Here is a 16735-nt window from a genome sequence, read left to right as displayed (position 1 = left end):
TTGTTTGCTACTTGAAAAATCTATCTAGAAAGATTGTACTGCATTCCTTAGCATTAGCCTCCAAGGTCTTTTTTCTCTAATATGACTTTTCAACACTCTTTAAAAAATTTTAAAAGCCTCACTAGTGCAAATATTGAGTTACCCATAACATTACTGTTTCAATACATAAATCTGTCCTTCCTCAGTTACCTGCTTTTCCAGATGTTAGCAGTACCCAAAGGGGAGGCCAGGTGCTCTACTCCTGTCTCTTGTTTCCTTGAGACCATCCAGGTGACATTGCTTCAGTCTTCAAGGAGCAGCAGAAATAATTTGTTCCCTTGTGTTCCTTGTCACACAAAGTAGCAGAGCCAGATGTTGACTTACCTGAACAACTTCCTTTACTGTTTTGAATAGGACAGTCCCTTTCTATATGTTAGTATGTGGGCATGTTACCTGACACAGGAGCCGTTTTAAAGGAGGAGCTTTGGATTATCCATACAGCTTAGAATTTGGCTCTTATGCTGCCTCAGGGCACCCTGCTTGACTGGACTTGAGTGAGCCATTGTTTCCTTAGTGAAGATGGATTATACCTTAGCACTACCTATACCCTGTCCTTTCATGCATTTCAAGATGGTCATCCAGTTTTCTTCCAGCCTTACATTCTTCAGGATATGTGACTTCACTTCCTCAGAGTGCTGATTTCTCAGTCCCTCTTCATTTTTTGGCTTCTTCCTCTGAGACTGCAAATTAGTTTCACTGGCATTTGTCTCACAAGAAATGAATGCTTTATATATAGCAGATGTACAGTTTCTTATTTTGGGTCAACTCTTTGTCCAGGCATTACTCCTATTTTTATCTGTTAGCATTCTTAGGTATTCTTAGGAAATATTACCTGATGATCCTAACATTTTAAAATTTAATCTTTTATGTTAGCAACTATGTAATGGATAGCTCCACTTAGATTTTCCTAATCTGCAGTTATTCTTTTTATGGAAAGTGTCTATAAGTGGCGTTTCTTAAATTCAGAAATGAAGTTCTTAATTTATTTATTTTTTTTAAGTAATCTCTGTGCCCAGTGTGGGGACTTGAACTCACAACCCTGAGATCAAGAGTCACATGCTCTGTTGACTAAGCCAGCCAGGCACCCCCCAGAAACGAGGTTTTAATAAAGGAGTGAAAACCAAAGTCCTGTAGCAGCAGAAGTCTCGTCTGTTGTAGAACTTGGAGCTATCCTAATAGACTTCTTGCTTTTAAATTATTAATCATGATGATGAGTTTTGCCCAAAATTAACAAATATTCAAGAAGATAAGTAGGGTGAAGACAAGCGAAAACTAGAAAGATGTCCCAGTTGTTCTTTCCCAAAGAAGTATAACTTTTGATTCCAGAGTTTTGGTAGAAATGCTTACCTTGATGAATCAAGGGTAATTAAGATGTAAACAGGAGATATTAAATAATAGCTGTGCTTTCCGGTATCTTACCTACTTAGAAGCTATGTTAATAAGTATTTATTTGTACTTCTTATTGGTACAAATTTACAGTGTCCATTGTGGTGCTTAAAGTAAAATTTGTCTTAAAACCTAATTCAGGCGCCCTATGCAGTATTGCCTATGCAGTATCTTTGTAATCATGGATAATTAATCTGTTTACCCTTTTGAATCTCTGTTACTAATTTATAATAAGGAAATAATGTTACCTTCTTCACAATAGTGAAAGGCAGTCTATAATGAGATAATACTTATGAAAGGCTACAGAGCAATGAAGCTGTATGTTGGAGGTATTATTTTTCCCCAAATAGGTATAGTTTTATATGTAAGTTTCACAAATGGAGATTGGCGGAGGCCCCATATTCTTTCAACATGGCCAGAACTAAACTAGTGTCATTACAGAAAAAGATTTGGAAGATTGAAGATTCCAATAAAGGTGGAGAGCTTTAAAGTAAAAAAAAAAGAAAAAAGAAAAGAAAGTGGTTGGCATATAAACCAGAGTTTGGGTATTTACACAGTACACTCATCTTAGAAAACTGTAGTGCTGCTTTTAGGTTTTCCCACCACTACAGTTGATAGTTCTCAAATATTTTTGGAACTCTTAAATTATCTAAGTCCGTTTTCAAAGTACATAAATCATACCCATCCTAATCAGACTTTGTTTGGATTAAAACAATATTTTACAACTCTGAAAGGAGGTCCCAGTTAGGACTTTCAAAAATTCTTTGAACTATAAAATATCACAGTAATTAAAGTGTGGATTTACAGAGCTACTACCTAAAGGGAAGGAACACTACTCATTTGAATGTATGAAAATCAGAATGTTGTCTTTTGGTCAAGCCTAATAAAGCAAATATTAATAGAAGAACTAGAATATTTAGAAAGATGACTGATTTAATTCAAAGCCTGTTATCATAGTAGGAACATATTAGATTAATTAAATATTTTATTTACTTATTACCTATATATGTATAAACTATTGCCCCAATACAATAAAACTTGTCTAAAATAACATTAAACATGGTCCTTTTTCACAAGAGCTTTCCACCCAAAATGTCTTTCACCAGATACTCTTTCTAACCACCTATCATTTCACAGATCATGTTTTTTCTTTAAAAAGGGTACATTCTAGTCAGCTATAAGTGATTTAAAGTAAAACCCAATTAACGAATGTAAAACCTTTATATATTTTATCTCATTAGGAGGAGAGGCATTGTATAAATCCAACTCGATCTCTTTTCAGTCTGAAACATCTTCCTTTCACAGTTAGTGAAAGTATTCTGCTTGCTTTGTAAGAAAACTCATTTTTAGTCTCACTTTAATCAAGGACATGGCTCAAATAATGAAAATTTATCTCCTAATCTGAACGTTTGGACTTGTCTCATATCACTTTGGGTTCTCCTTGGTTTCCAGTTTGCAGACTCCTTAGGCCACGGATCCAGTTTGTTTGTTGTCTGTTAATGTTGCTGGCAGACAGAACTGTGACCTCTCTGCATTGCGCAAGCATTGATGGTCGTCATCCGAAGGGAATTGTAGTTTTGGTCTCTGATCAGTTCAGGTATTGCTAACTTTCTCAGGCAATCTGAGTTGGTTTTCAGGAAGTGGGAGGTATAGCCTACTACCATTTATGACTGAAGAAAAGCAGCCACAACACAAATAAAACAATAGGGACTTGCCAAATTATCTTAGGTTTTTTAAAGTATATCAAATTTTTTCTTCCCACCAAATTATCTTCCTGATTTTTTGGGTTTGGATACCATTTGAATCAGTTTTTATCCATGTACACATGATATGACTGAAAGGGTGAAGGAAAGTTGGACATCACTCAAAATAAACTGAATGGCAGAGGGAAGCCAAAAGTTCCACATAATCTATGGAATGAATAATTTATAAGGAAGTAGTCAAGAATAAATAGTGTATAGAAGTAAGCAAATTCACTGAAATATTCACACTGTATTTGTGTGTGATTCAGTATGTTTGAGATGGGCAGTTGCGATATTCCAGGATTACCATTTCCCCAGGGTGTTGGGAGTTCTAGTCACCTTACTTCGTTTCTTTTCTGAAATTGCAACCTTCCTGTGGCTGAGGGGAGAAGATATAATTTTAGTTTGGGATTTAGACGTGTCTTCTGAATGTGGAGCTTTGTATTTTGTATAATTTTGGCTTAGTTTGGGTGAGACTTCCTTTCCATGAATTAAAGTTATATGTGACTTGGTCAGAATTCTATGTTCTGATAAGGAGCTAAGACTTAAATAGAACTTTTTTAGTTAGTATTAGATGGGGTGTTTACCACTTAGGTTTAGGTTTATAACTTTAATCATTCATGACAGTGTGTGCCCTCTAATATTTAGTCCCCACATTTAGAAATTTCATATTCATGGACATAGATGTTAATTTTCAGATTTGGTGACAGTTTGTGATAAGGTAGATAAGTGGAAGTTTCAGTAATTGATTCTGTAAAAAAACCTGGCTTGATGTTGTTAGCAAAACTGGTTATTAGAACAGATTTCTTAGGTTGGTTTAACATCATGCTGTTTATATTTCAGTCTGTTTAAAATGCTAGTATTCTGGTATAATATTGCCTAATTCCTAGCAAAATGAATTTAAGCTATGTAATTGTCAACTACTTTTACATTTTTATTTTTAGGAATTTCTACCTAATCTTAAAGGAGGTAGTAATTAGAATGAGATGGCCTGCTTTGCCCCCCCTGCTCATGGTAATGACTTCATAGACCATGTGCTGGATGCTAAATTAGAGAAATAATTCATTTCCACTTCAGATGTTCTTTGTTCTTTAAAGGATTTCTCAACAAAGGCAACCTTTTGAGGCAAGGGTCAGTTTTACCACACTGAACATTTGTAATGCTGCTGTTTTGTGTGTTTTTCAGGATTGGGACGGCTGCCCTGGCGGTTCAGGTTGTAGGCAGCAACTGGCCCAAGCCCCACTATACTTTGCTGATTACAGGCCTGTGCCGTTTCCAGATTGTGCAGGTCTTGAAGGAGAAGCCATATCCTGTTGCCGAAGTGGAACAGTTGGACCGGCTTGAGGAATTTCCCAACACCTGTAAAACTAGGGAGGAGCTAGGAGAACTATCAGAACAGTTTTACAAATATGCAGTACAGGTGAGTTGCTTTTAGTTTTTTCCTTAAAACTCCATTTTCTTCAGTTCCTTTGCTGCCCTAAGACATGATGAATCTGTTGAGTGGTTGCAGTTTTAGGGCAGCATATGTTTAAATGCTTTAGTAATATAATATATTGATTTCAATTTGCTTGTGTCTGTGATTGTACCTAAATCATTCTAGGAAATACTAGCCAACCCTGTCTGTTTTTTCAAAGAGTATTTCTAGAGCTTTCCTTATAACTTGCAGTGTCTCCAAACCAGATGGTTCTTAAATGTAAATAATGCTAAAAATTAAAATATTGCACAAAAGCTATTTGTCACAAGAACATCTAGGTAGCAAATTATATAACTGTTGGCTCAGAAGTCAAGGCCACACTGAGATTGGCAGTAACTATGGAAGATGAAGTCTATGGTAGACTGATTTCTAAAATGGTTCAAGCCTTGATTAACTAGAATGCTGGAAGGCAAGCACATATTAGGGGTGCATTAAATATTTGACTTTTTAATTCTAGGTTTGAGTGTTTTGGTTAACCTTCAGTTGAACAGAAAGCTCCTCCCCTCACCCCATTTTATTTGGAACCTTATTGAAATATGACACCTACTTTCTGTTGGTGTCATCTAGTGGCTGTTACTGGCTCTGTGAGGATCAGGCAGAGTCTAAAGGTCTTAGTCATTGAAAAGACTGTGCTCACAGTGTTTGGCATTTGTACCTGAAGTGGCATTTGAAGCAACACACTTTTAGTATGGTGCACAATAGGAAGATAAAAAACTTGAATCTATAATTTCTATGAGGACTGAAAGGTACAACCTACTCTGACCAAAGAAACTTCATTTTGAAGACTGGAATAAGTGATTATGCCAGTTAAGAAGGAGATGGAGGGAGAAAAGAGTGTGGAAATTCCTCAAAAAATTAAAAGTAGAACTACCCTGTGACCCAGCAATTATACTACTAGGAATTTATCCAAAGGATACAAAAATGCTGATTCAAAGGGGCACATGCACCCCAATGTTTATAGCAGCACTATCAACAATAGGCAAATTATGGAAAGAGCCCAAATGTCCATCAACTGATGAATGGATTAAGATGTGGTATACATACATAATGGAATACTACTTGGCAATGAAAAACAATGAAATCTTGCCATTTGTAACAAAGTGGATGGAACTGGAGGGTATTATACTAAGCAAAATAAGTCAGAGAAAGACGTATGATTTCAGTCCTGTGTGGAATCTGAGAAACTTAACAGATGAACATTGGGAAAGGAAAGAAAAATAAGATAAAAACAAAGAGGGAGGCAAACCATAAGAGACTCTTAAATACAGAAGTAAACTGAGGGTTGATGGAAGGACGTGGGTTAAATGGATGATGGGCATTAAGGAGGGCACTTTTTGGGATGAGCACTGGGTGTCATATATAAGAGATGAGTCACTGGGTTCTATTCCTGAAAGACTATACTGAATGTTAACTAACCTGATAATGAAAAAAAAGGAAGGAGGTAGAGGGAGAAACAATTTTTTTTTTTTTTTCTGGGTTATGCTCCCTGAGTCTTCATTCTTCTGTTAGACACAGCTTCATAGAGATTGAACTTTGCTTTTTACTTCTCCTCACTTTGAATCAACAGAAAAAATTTAGACAGGTAAAGATTTATAATGACATTAAAGGAATTTTTACAGAGAAACATCATAATTTTACTGCTATCCTGCATCTAGTTTAATTTTTGGCTTGTCTTCTGATCTCAGTCCAAATTAAGTCATGTTTTGTTTTCCCGTCCATGTCTAATTTTCATATTAAGTATGTTTATAAATTTCATTGAGTTAGGGTATCATAATTTTATCCTTCCTCTTTTTAGACATTGAGGTTGCTTCCAAGTAATACTTTTCTTTCATCTCCTACATTTCCTTTTATAGCCCTCCTTGGTAGACTTCTTCAATAACTTCCTGACCAGTCTCCTTCTGGTTTTTTTTTTCTCTGACCCATCAGTTCTACGAAGTTTTGGACCTGCCTTTCCCCTGGAAAAAAAAGACTTTAATGAGTATGGGATAAAGTTTAAATTTCTTAGGATAACATTAAAGGTCTTCCTAATTCTATTTAATCCCATTTTAACCATCTTCTAGTCACACTGTTCATCAGAGTGCTTCACAGTTTGTTGTTTCATGTCCCTTCTGTTCTCTCTGCTGGGAGTGCTCTTCCTTTTCTGAATTTTCAGATTTTACGCTTTCCCAACTCCTGTGGGCTCTTAGTGTTCCTTTGCCTGTGCTTCCACAGTCCTTTATATGATGCTTATCACATTGTATTGAAATTTATCTTCTAGGTCTGTTTCCCCTACCAAACTCGAATTCATCCCTGCTGTAGCCATCCCATACTGAGCAGTACATTGTGTCTAACAAGTAGTTTGTGCTCAGTAAGTGCTTGTGAAATAAGTTTTAACTTTTATTTTCTTAAGATGAATTCTTAGGAGAAAGGGTCTTTAAATTTTATTATCTACTTCTCCCACCTGAATAACTTCATCATAACTGTGCTTTCATTCCCTTGATTCTAGGCAGGCAATGGATAGGTTCTTAAATTACAGTGCCTTTAGAAAGATTTGATTACTACTGGCCTAAGAAATCTTACCAGAGTTATTACTAAATGAGGATTTGGCATGTCATCTTTGAATTAGCCACTGTGGGCTAAGTTTTGCTGCATAAAGTACTCGAAAATCTCAGCATACAATATTACAAAGGTATATTTCTCACTCATGCTTTATGCCTAAAACTAGAGCATGTGGTGATCTACCTGTTAGAGTCACTGAGGGACTCAAGAGGGGTAGACATTCATCTCAAAACATGCTGAGGCTGGAAAAGGAAATGTGGCAGATCTCTCAGTGGTTTTAAATGCTTCTGCCCAGAAGGAGCTGTCACTCCCTCTCCCCCCGCCCCCCATTTCATGGATTAAGGCAAGACTCATAGCCTCATTTGTATTCAGAGGAGGTGAGAAAGAGCAGTCCTGCCACGTACCCAGAAGAAAAGTGGAATTTTTGTCAGTAACCTAAAGATTTCTTTCAAGGATATACCCTGGAAGTTGTTTTTATAAAAACCATTCACAGTCAGTGCTCAGATTCTACTTAATCCAAGTGTTCTACTAAAAAACAGTATTTCAACTGGTTAGCATAATAGCATCAGCTATGTTAAATTTCCAGAATTTGATAATTACACTATGATTATGTAAGAGAATGCCCTTGTTCTTAAGAACCAGGGTCATGATGTCTGCCACTTACTTTAAAATGTTCAGTGGAGCGCCTATGTGGCTCAATTGGTTGGACCTGAGCTTTGGCTCAGGTCATGATCTCACAGTTCAAGTTGGGCTCTGTGCTGACAGCTCAGAACCTGGAACCTGCTTCGGATTCTGTGTCTCTCTCTCTATCCCTCCTTTGCTTGTGCATACGTACCCTCTCAAAAACAAATAAATGTTTAAAACAAATAAATAAAATGTTCAGCAAAAATGTGTGTGTGTGCATACGCTTAGAGAGAAAAAGGATATTGTACTATTGTAAATTTTCTGTAGATTTTTATTTTTTTCAAAATGGGGCGCCTGGGTGGCGCAGTCGGTTAAGCGTCCGACTTCAGCCAGGTCACGATCTCGCGGTCCGTGAGTTCAAGCCCCGCGTCGGGCTCTGGGCTGATGGCTCAGAGCCTGGAGCCTGTTTCCGATTCTGTGTCTCCCTCTCTCTCTGCCCCTCCCCCGTTCATGCTCTGTCTCTCTCTGTCCCAAAAATAAATAAACGTTGAAAAAAAAAAAATAAATAAATAAATAAAAAAATAAATAAAATCACAAATTTGCAAAACCTTTTAAACATTTGTATTATACACATTTGAGGACATTTTTGCTTTTCAGTTCTGATTGATATTTTGAATGTACTTCTCTCTTTTCCTCTGAGGCCAGTAAAATGCCTAGATTTCTAGTAATCAGTGATCTTTCAAAAACAAAGACCCTGAGGCCTGAACATTAAACCTATATAGCAACTTGACATTTTAAATTCACAAATAATACCAAATTTCATTAAAAAGACTTCTTTTTCCTTGTAGTTGGTGGAAATGTTGGATATGTCTGTCCCTGCAGTTGCTAAATTGAGACGCCTTTTAGATAGTCTTCCAAGGGAAGCATTACCAGACATTCTGACCTCAATTATTCGAACAAGCAACAAAGAGAAGCTCCAGGTACAATATTCCCTTCTTTAATACTAAGTTGTTTTTATTCAAGACAATAAATTTTGACCTTCAGTAAGAGATACTGGAGATTCACAGTAGTTGAAATGTTCTTATCCTAAAATTGACTTTTACTGATTGCTTTATATTTTTATATATTCAAGCAAGTCTTTTATTCACATTGTCAGTACTAGTAGTTTGTTAATTTATGGAAGAAGTTAAAGTGAAGAATAATTTTTAAAAATGGTAAATATATATTTTGTCTATTTTTAAACATGTGGAGCTGTGACCTTTTCTTTGTGAATTGCCTGCTTTATTAGAATTCTTCATGATGTTTCTTACACAAAGCATCCCTGTGATGCAGTATCTATTATTTTCAGTTTCTATTTCTTTAGAGTGAAATGAGTTGTAAAGACACTCATTTTGCACTCATTAGATTCTGCATTTTCCCCCAAAGTTGTAAGTTTTCTTGCACACTTACTTTTATAGTATTTTTAAGCAGTCTGTTTTGAATCTTCCTAGAACGTTTAAGTTAGTTTTATTGAAACGTCCTTTATTTTATCAATTTATGCATTTATGTCTTAACAGTTATATAGCAAATCTAGCAAATTATAATAGTGAGTGCACCAAACAAAGAAAAGTGTATACACACCTACTCTAAACACAAAAATTCTGTTCAACTGATAGGAGCAGAAGAGTGCTGGGGTACCAGAGAGTAAGCTGGCTGTGGACGTCAGCAAGGATGTTTGGGGGAATGGAGAGTGTTAGTTACTCAGAGCATTAGCAGAGGTTGATTAAGAGTACTCGTGTTCTTTCATGAATGTAAAAATTTAATATTTTCAACCTAGAATCTGTTTAAACCTAATATGTAGACAACTATCTGGGTTTTAAGAGAATAATGCCAGAAAGAGTTCACATTAAATGTGTGTTTTGGGGCGCCCGGTGGCTTAGTTGGTTAAGTGTCTGAATCTTGATTTCAGCTCAGGTCATGATCTTAAAGTTTGTGAGTTTGAGCCACACATCAAGCTCTGTGCTGATAGTGCGGAGTCTGCTTGGGATTTTCTCTCTCCCTTTTTGTCCCTCCCCACCTCAAAACAAATGAATAAACTTAAAAAAAAACATGTGTGTCCTTGCTGTTGGAACAATACACATGGCCTCATTTTTAAATGAAAAGTCAAGATTCCTTTTTTTTTAGGATTCTAGTGATTTAATAGAATTAATCTTGGTGTGTTGGCCCTAACTTAGCTGTGAGTATTGATATTTGTCTTTCTTACTTAATAATTTAAGTCATGACTCTGACTGCCTTGTTTTGGGAGCTTGTGTTTCTGAGAGATTCTGCTAATCGACTCATGTCCCCTTAGATTTTAGATGCTGTGAGTCTAGAGGAGCGGTTCAAGATGACCATACCGCTGCTTGTCAGACAAATTGAAGGCCTGAAATTGCTTCAGAAAACCAGAAAACACAAGCAAGATGATGATAAGAGGGTAAATATGTCCTTTAATTGTTTCTTTGTGTTTCCAGTTGTTTTTATGTGATGTGAGATTCAGTTTTTTTGAAGTAAAAAAAAAAAAAAAAATGGAATAAAGAAAGGAACAAAGAAAAAATTTCATTGGTTCTTAGCATCCAAGTTACGGATAGCATTTTGAATTTGGTGTGTGTTTCTAGTCCTCTTCCATGTCTGGAATTTGTTTTTAACATATTTTCTCATTTTCTGTTCTTGGTAAATTTGGGTAATCATTGAAAGGTATACTTTACTAAGCCATTTCTCTTTGCCAAACATTGTGTGTTGTTTCCAACGTTTTCTATATTTTAAAAGCTAAATAACTGATGAGTGTCTTTGAAAATAATTGGAGGGGGGAGTTGTACATCCTACATTTCTTTTTTTTTTTTAAGTTTTTGTTTTAACTCCAGTTAGTTAATGTACAGTGTAATGGTAGCTTCAGGTGTACAATACAGTGATTCGCTGCCACTCCCATACAGTCCCCTGGGGCTCGTCACAACAAGTGCCCTCCTTAATCCCCATCACCTATTTCCCTCATCCCTCCCACCACCTCCCCCTTTTAACCATCATTTAAGAGTCTGTTTCTTGGTTTGCCTCTCTCTCTTTTTTCCCCTCCCTTTGTTTGTTTGTTTTGTTTCTTAAAGTCCACATATGAATGAAATCATATGGTATTTGTCTTTCTATGACTGATGTATTTCACTAAGCGTTGTACTCCCTAGGTCCATCCATGTCATTGCCAATGGCAAGATTTCATTCTTTGTTATGGCTGAGTAATACTCCATTGTGTGTGTGCACGTGTGTGTATACATATATATGTGTATACATGTATATGCCTATGTATATATGTGTATGCATACACAAATTCTTGATCCATTCATTTGTGGATGGATACTTGGGCTGCTTCCATAATTTGGCTATTTTAAATAATGATGCTTTAAACATCAGGGTGCATGTATCCCTTTTTTTTTTTTTTTAATTTTTTTTTTTTCAAACGTTTATTTATTTTTGGGACAGAGAGAGACAGAGCATGAACGGGGGAGGGGCAGAGAGAAAGGGAGACACAGAATCGGAAACAGGCTCCAGGCTCTGAGCCATCAGCCCAGAGCCCGACGCGGGGCTCGAACTCACAGACCGCGAGATCGTGACCTGGCTGAAGTCGGACGCTTAACCGACTGCGCCACCCAGGCGCCCCTGCATGTATCCCTTTGAATTATCCCTTTGAATTAGTATTTTTGTATTCTTTGGGTAGATGCCTAGTAATACAGTTGCTGGATCTTAGGGTAGTTCTATGTTTAACTTTTTGCAGTACCTCCATACTGTTTCCACAGTGGCTGCACTGCACCAGTTTGCATTCCCACCAACAGTGCCTGAGGGTTCCTTTCTCTCCACATTCTCACCAATGGCTTGTTGTTTTTTGAGTTTTTGATTTTAGCTCTTCTGATAGGTGTAGGGTGTTATCTCATTGGAGGTTTTTTGTTTTTGTTTTTGATTCTGTTTTTGTTTTTTTTGGGCTCTCACACTTCACCTTCTTGGTGCAGCAGGCTAGTGGGCTGGTGGTATGCCCTCAGTGGACTGGAGAGTCCTCAGGATCCTACCTCAGCCAGGGAGCAGCACCGGCCATCACCTTCATTGCACTCTCATATAGTTTTGACTTGCGTTTACCTGTTGATCAGTGATGTTGAGCATCTTTTCATGTGTCTGTTGACCATCTGTATGTGTTTGTAGAAATGTCTATTCGTGTTTCTGCCCATGTTTTAAGTGGATTATTTGTTTTGGGGTTTTATAAGTTATTTTGGATAATAACCCTTTTTATTTATTTATTTTTTATTACTATTTTTTTTAATATTTATTTATTTTCAAGAGACAGAGAGACAGAGAGTGAGCAGGGGATGGGCAGAGAGAGGAGTCACAGAATCCAAAGTAAGCTCCAGGCTCTGAGCTGTCAACAGAACCTGATGCAGGGCTTGAACTCACGAGCTGTGAGGTTATGACCTGAGCTTAAGTTGGACACTTAACCAACTGAGCCACCTAGATGCCCCTGGATAATAACCCTTTATCATATATGTCATTTGCAAATACCTTCTCCCATTCCATAGATTGCCTTTTAGTTTTGTTGATTGTTTCTTTCACTGTGCAGATTTTTATTTTGGCGTAGTCCTAGTAGTTTATTTTTGCTTTTGTTTCTCTTGACTCAGGAAACATATCTAGAAAGAAGTTGCTACAGCAGATGTCAAAGAAGTTACTGCTGATTTTTATGATTTCAGGGTTCACATTTAGCTCTTTAATCCATTTTTAATTAATTTTTATATATGGTATAAGAAAGTGATCCAGTTTCATTCTTTCATATGTTGCTGTCCAGTTTTCCCAGTACCATTTTTTGAAGAGACTGTGTTTTTTCTATTATACAGCTTTTTCTGCTTTTTTGAAGATTAATTGACCATATAGTTGTGGGTTCATGTCTGGTTTTCTATTCTGTTCTATTGATCTATGTGTCTGTTTTTGTTCCGGTACCATAGTGTTTTGATTACTACTGCTTTGTAATATAACTTGAAGTCTGGAATTGTGATGCCTCCAGCTTCACTTTTCTTTTTCAAGATTGCTCTGGCTATTTAGAGTCTTTTGTGGTTCCATACAAATTTAAAATTTTTCTAGCTATGTGAAAATATGCTGTTGGTATTTTGATAGGGATTGTGTTAAATGTGTAGATTGCTTTGGGTGGTATAGACATTTTAGCAATATTTGTTCTTCCAATCCATGAGAATGGAATGTCTTTACATTTCTTTGTGTCATCTTCAATTTCTTTCATCAGTGTTTTACAGTTTTCAGAGTATAGGTCTTTTTACCTTTTTGGTTAGGTCTATTTCTAGGTGTCTTACGGTTTTTGGTACAATTGTAGATGGAATTAATTCCTTAATTTCTCTTTCTGCTGCTTTATTTTTGGTGTATAGAAATGCAGCAGGTTTCTGTACATTGATTTTGTATCCTGTGACTTCACCAAATTCATTCATGGTTCTAGGTGGCTTTTTGGTAGAGTCTTTCAGTTTTTCTATGTATAATATCATGTCATCTGCAGATAGTGCAAGTTTTACTTCCTCCTTGCCAATTTAGATTCCTTTTATTTCTTTTTGTTGTCTGATTGCTGTGGCTAGGACTTCCAGTACTATATTGAATAAAAATGGTGAGAGTGGACATCCCTGTCTTGTTCCTGACTGTAGAGGAAGAGCTCTCAGTTTTTCCCCATTGAGGATGATACTAGCTATTGGTTTTTCATGTATGGACTTAATTATGTTGAGGTATGTTCACTCCAGACCTACTTTGTTAAAAGATTTTATCACTAGTGGATGTTGTACTTTGACAAATGCCTTTTCTGCATCCACTGAAATGATCTATAACTTAAAAAAAAATAGTATTAAGAATACTACAAAATTGTTTCCTAGGAGGACTGTATCACTATGTTTTACCATAATTTAGCTGACTTTTTTGCTTTTAACTTATAAAAATTTTTGTTTTCATTTAGTCCAACTATGTAAGTCTTTTTCTGTCTTCTAAGCTTAGAGTCCTCTATCCTCCAGTGATTTGACAAATACCCACTTTTAGTTTACCTTTTACTGATTTTTAACTCAACAGTATTATAAATAATTCTTCACTTCTCCATTGATTTGTGATACATTCATTATCATACATTACATTTATATGAGGTCTGTCTGAAGTCTACCTTGAGCTGTCAGTTTTACTTTTGTTATGTGTGGGCAGAGTTAAGATCAAGAAAATATATTTGATGTGGACAAGAGTGGAAATGATAGTTCTCTGAAGGCTGTTGGAAAGTAAGTGAAAGGTTGAGAATAATGTTAGATTTGATGGTCATCAGCGCAGAAGTGTTCCTTCATCAGAAAGAATACATTATTGAGAAAGAAGGATTCCTCACTGATGGGACTAAGGAAAGGAGCAGAAAATAGGCTGGAGGAGAACGATGACAGAAACAGGAGTAGCCTGTCTGGTGTTTGTGTTTCAGGACATAATGGTATAATGCCGTTTAAAACAAAAAGCAGAAATGTGAATTATTTCTGGTTTGAGATCAGATCATTAATTTAGTTATCAATTTTGTGTAGAAAGACAAACCAGTGCACACTCTGTCTTGGCAGACACAGAGAACTGCAGCTTCTTATCAATTAAGTGTTACCGTTGCTTAAGGAGACAAGTGTTCAGAATTGCTCCAGAAAATGATCACCCAGGTGACAGTTACTTGAAAATGTAGGAATCAGAGGGTGATATTTGGCGTTAAGCCTAAAACTTTCTCTGCCTATTCCCTTAAGAGTTGAAAGGCACTTTCTTGTAGCTGGGAAAAAAACTGCACAAAAAAGTACTTCTGTTTCAGTGATGAAAAAATTAATGTGCTTTTTAAAACTCTCATTTAAAATTTTTTTTATTTTCATTTAATATTTCATTAAAAAATATTTTGTCTGCTATTATGTAGCTAAAAGTATATATTTAATATTTTTGTTTTTATAAAGTTGTATTTTTATTTGTGTTCTTAATGTTTTATATTTGAATGTATTAAATAAGTAATAGTTTAAAAAATAAATTCCCAGGCTTTTAAATTAAATACCAGTGTATCATTTTGCTCCAGTGATGGCTGGTGTTTATTCATGATATTGAGTTGAGAATTTCAAAAGAGCATTTTAGAAGTTTTAAAATACGATATAGATCATGGAGAAAGAGAACACAAAATAAAACCATTTGACTTGGCACAGAAGATGGTTGTTGGATTTCAAAGCACAATTTCTCAACATAGTGGAGATAAAGGCCAAAGTACAAAATAGAGATTATGGAAGTAATTCATGAGGATGGAGAAGTAGTGGTCAAAGCCACTTGTTGGAAAAGCAGAACTTCGCAAGAAGGGATGTAAATAGTGTGTAGGTAAGTGATATAGGTAAGATAAAGTATTTTAAAGGAGGAAGACTTTTCTGTGTATTGGAGACAAAGAGAACAGAGCCAATGGTGGAAACGTTAAAGATGTTAGAAAGAAATTTTGTAATCTAGGAGGAAAAATGGAATTTATTCTGTTGCTGATTGGTAAGTAGTAATATAATCAAGAAAGTAGTGGCTATAATAGTAGCTCAAAGAAAAATAATTCCTAGATGTTTTCATTATTTCTAGTAGCCAGCTCTTGAATTTTTTCTTATATTGTAATATAAGCATATACTAAAGAATCATGTCCATTTTATGTTGATCCACTTTTTAAATTCTGCTGCTTCCATATGTGCTTGTGTCTCTTAGTTATCATTCTGAACTTAGTTCCTAAAGATGCAGACCCTAACCATGAAAATGTTATTCGGCACCAGTTATAATCTTGTGTGTAACTAGGTACCTCGTTTCCAGTTTATTTTAACACACAGTTTTACTCTTCTACTTTCTACTTTAGGTTATAGCAATACGTCCTATTAGAAGGATTACACACATCCCAGGTGCCTTAGAAGATGAGGATGAGGATGAAGATCATGATGACATTGTCATGCTAGAGAAAAAAATACGAACATCCAGTATGCCAGAGCAGGCCCACAAAGTCTGTGTCAAAGAGATAAAAAGGTAAATTGAAGCTAAAAAGAAGCTATTCATTCATTGGCACTTTCATTTTCCTTTTAATAAATATTAAAAATTATTGGTCATGGAAACTTGAAACTGCTTCTTTGGATCACAAACTGAAAGCTGAGTTATTTGTTTTATATTCTTTGATCTTTCTCCTTTTCTTATATTTAGTATAGTCATAAATCACCACTCATTTTATCTTTCCTTTGTCAATTCTTATCTTTCATGGTTTTCCAAATTGTCAGATTAGAGCTGTGATCTGTAGAATCTTCAGGTTATCCCTCTTCATTCCTCAACTGGAAACTGATTTTTAAAGGATTCTTAATACTCCTGAATTAACATCAACTTCCCTAATCTTTTTCTCAGTGGCTGAGTGTTAAGTGGTACATCGCTTCCACCTCATATGCTGTCAGTATGATTACTATTGTTAACTGCTTTTTCATTGTCTTAAATATGGGCTGTGCTTTGTTTAGACACAATGTTCAGTTGGCACTGTGCTCTTCACATGTCACTTTTTTCTTCTTTAGAAAGAAGATTGTAAACCCTAGAGGGCAGGGACTGTCAGTTTCTCTTTGCATAAGAAAGTACGCAGAAACCTTGATGACATCATAGGGTACATGAATAATCTCAGGGGTAAATAGAAAACCAACTTTTTCCTTATGTACTTGAAACATTATAATTTTGTTGCATTTTCTTTTATTAGTGAATTATAATGAACCTAATTGAATGCTCAGTAACAAAAGATTGGACTCTGGGTTCACAGATAAGAAGATTAGTTGTAGTTGAGGGATATTTTATATTCACTGGCATTGGTTAATAAATGAGGAACATCTTTTGTGGGCAAAATACTTTGTTAAATACTGCATATATTATGGAA

The 16735-nt window shown here is 35.9% G+C and overlaps 2 protein-coding genes across 4 annotated transcripts in view; one reads left to right on the top strand and one right to left on the bottom strand.

Annotated features, from left to right (window-relative positions):
- ABCC11 (ATP binding cassette subfamily C member 11) overlaps positions 1 to 369 on the bottom strand; it is a 69051-nt gene extending 68682 nt beyond the window's left edge. For 2 of the 3 annotated variants that reach the window (XM_086689506.1, XM_086689507.1), the window contains exon 1: positions 190 to 369. The gene's annotated coding sequence lies outside the window, so the exon portion shown is untranslated. The remainder of the gene's footprint in view (positions 1 to 189) is intronic. The other variant, XM_025920480.2, reaches the window with a different exon arrangement.
- The window catches only part of LONP2 (lon peptidase 2, peroxisomal), a 104710-nt gene that overhangs the window by 2693 nt on the left and 85282 nt on the right, over positions 1 to 16735 (top strand). The window contains exons 2-5 of the mRNA XM_025920780.2: positions 4353 to 4587; positions 8652 to 8783; positions 10133 to 10255; positions 15695 to 15858. Coding sequence (XP_025776565.1) covers positions 4353 to 4587; positions 8652 to 8783; positions 10133 to 10255; positions 15695 to 15858 — 654 coding nt within the window. The remainder of the gene's footprint in view (positions 1 to 4352; positions 4588 to 8651; positions 8784 to 10132; positions 10256 to 15694; positions 15859 to 16735) is intronic.

Source organism: Puma concolor, chromosome E2 (genome assembly GCF_028749965.1).
Source record: "Puma concolor isolate L17-30 chromosome E2, mPumCon1.1.hap2, whole genome shotgun sequence".
NCBI classification, from domain to species: Eukaryota; Metazoa; Chordata; class Mammalia; order Carnivora; family Felidae; genus Puma; species Puma concolor.
This window is presented reverse-complemented; position numbering and strand designations above follow the sequence as displayed.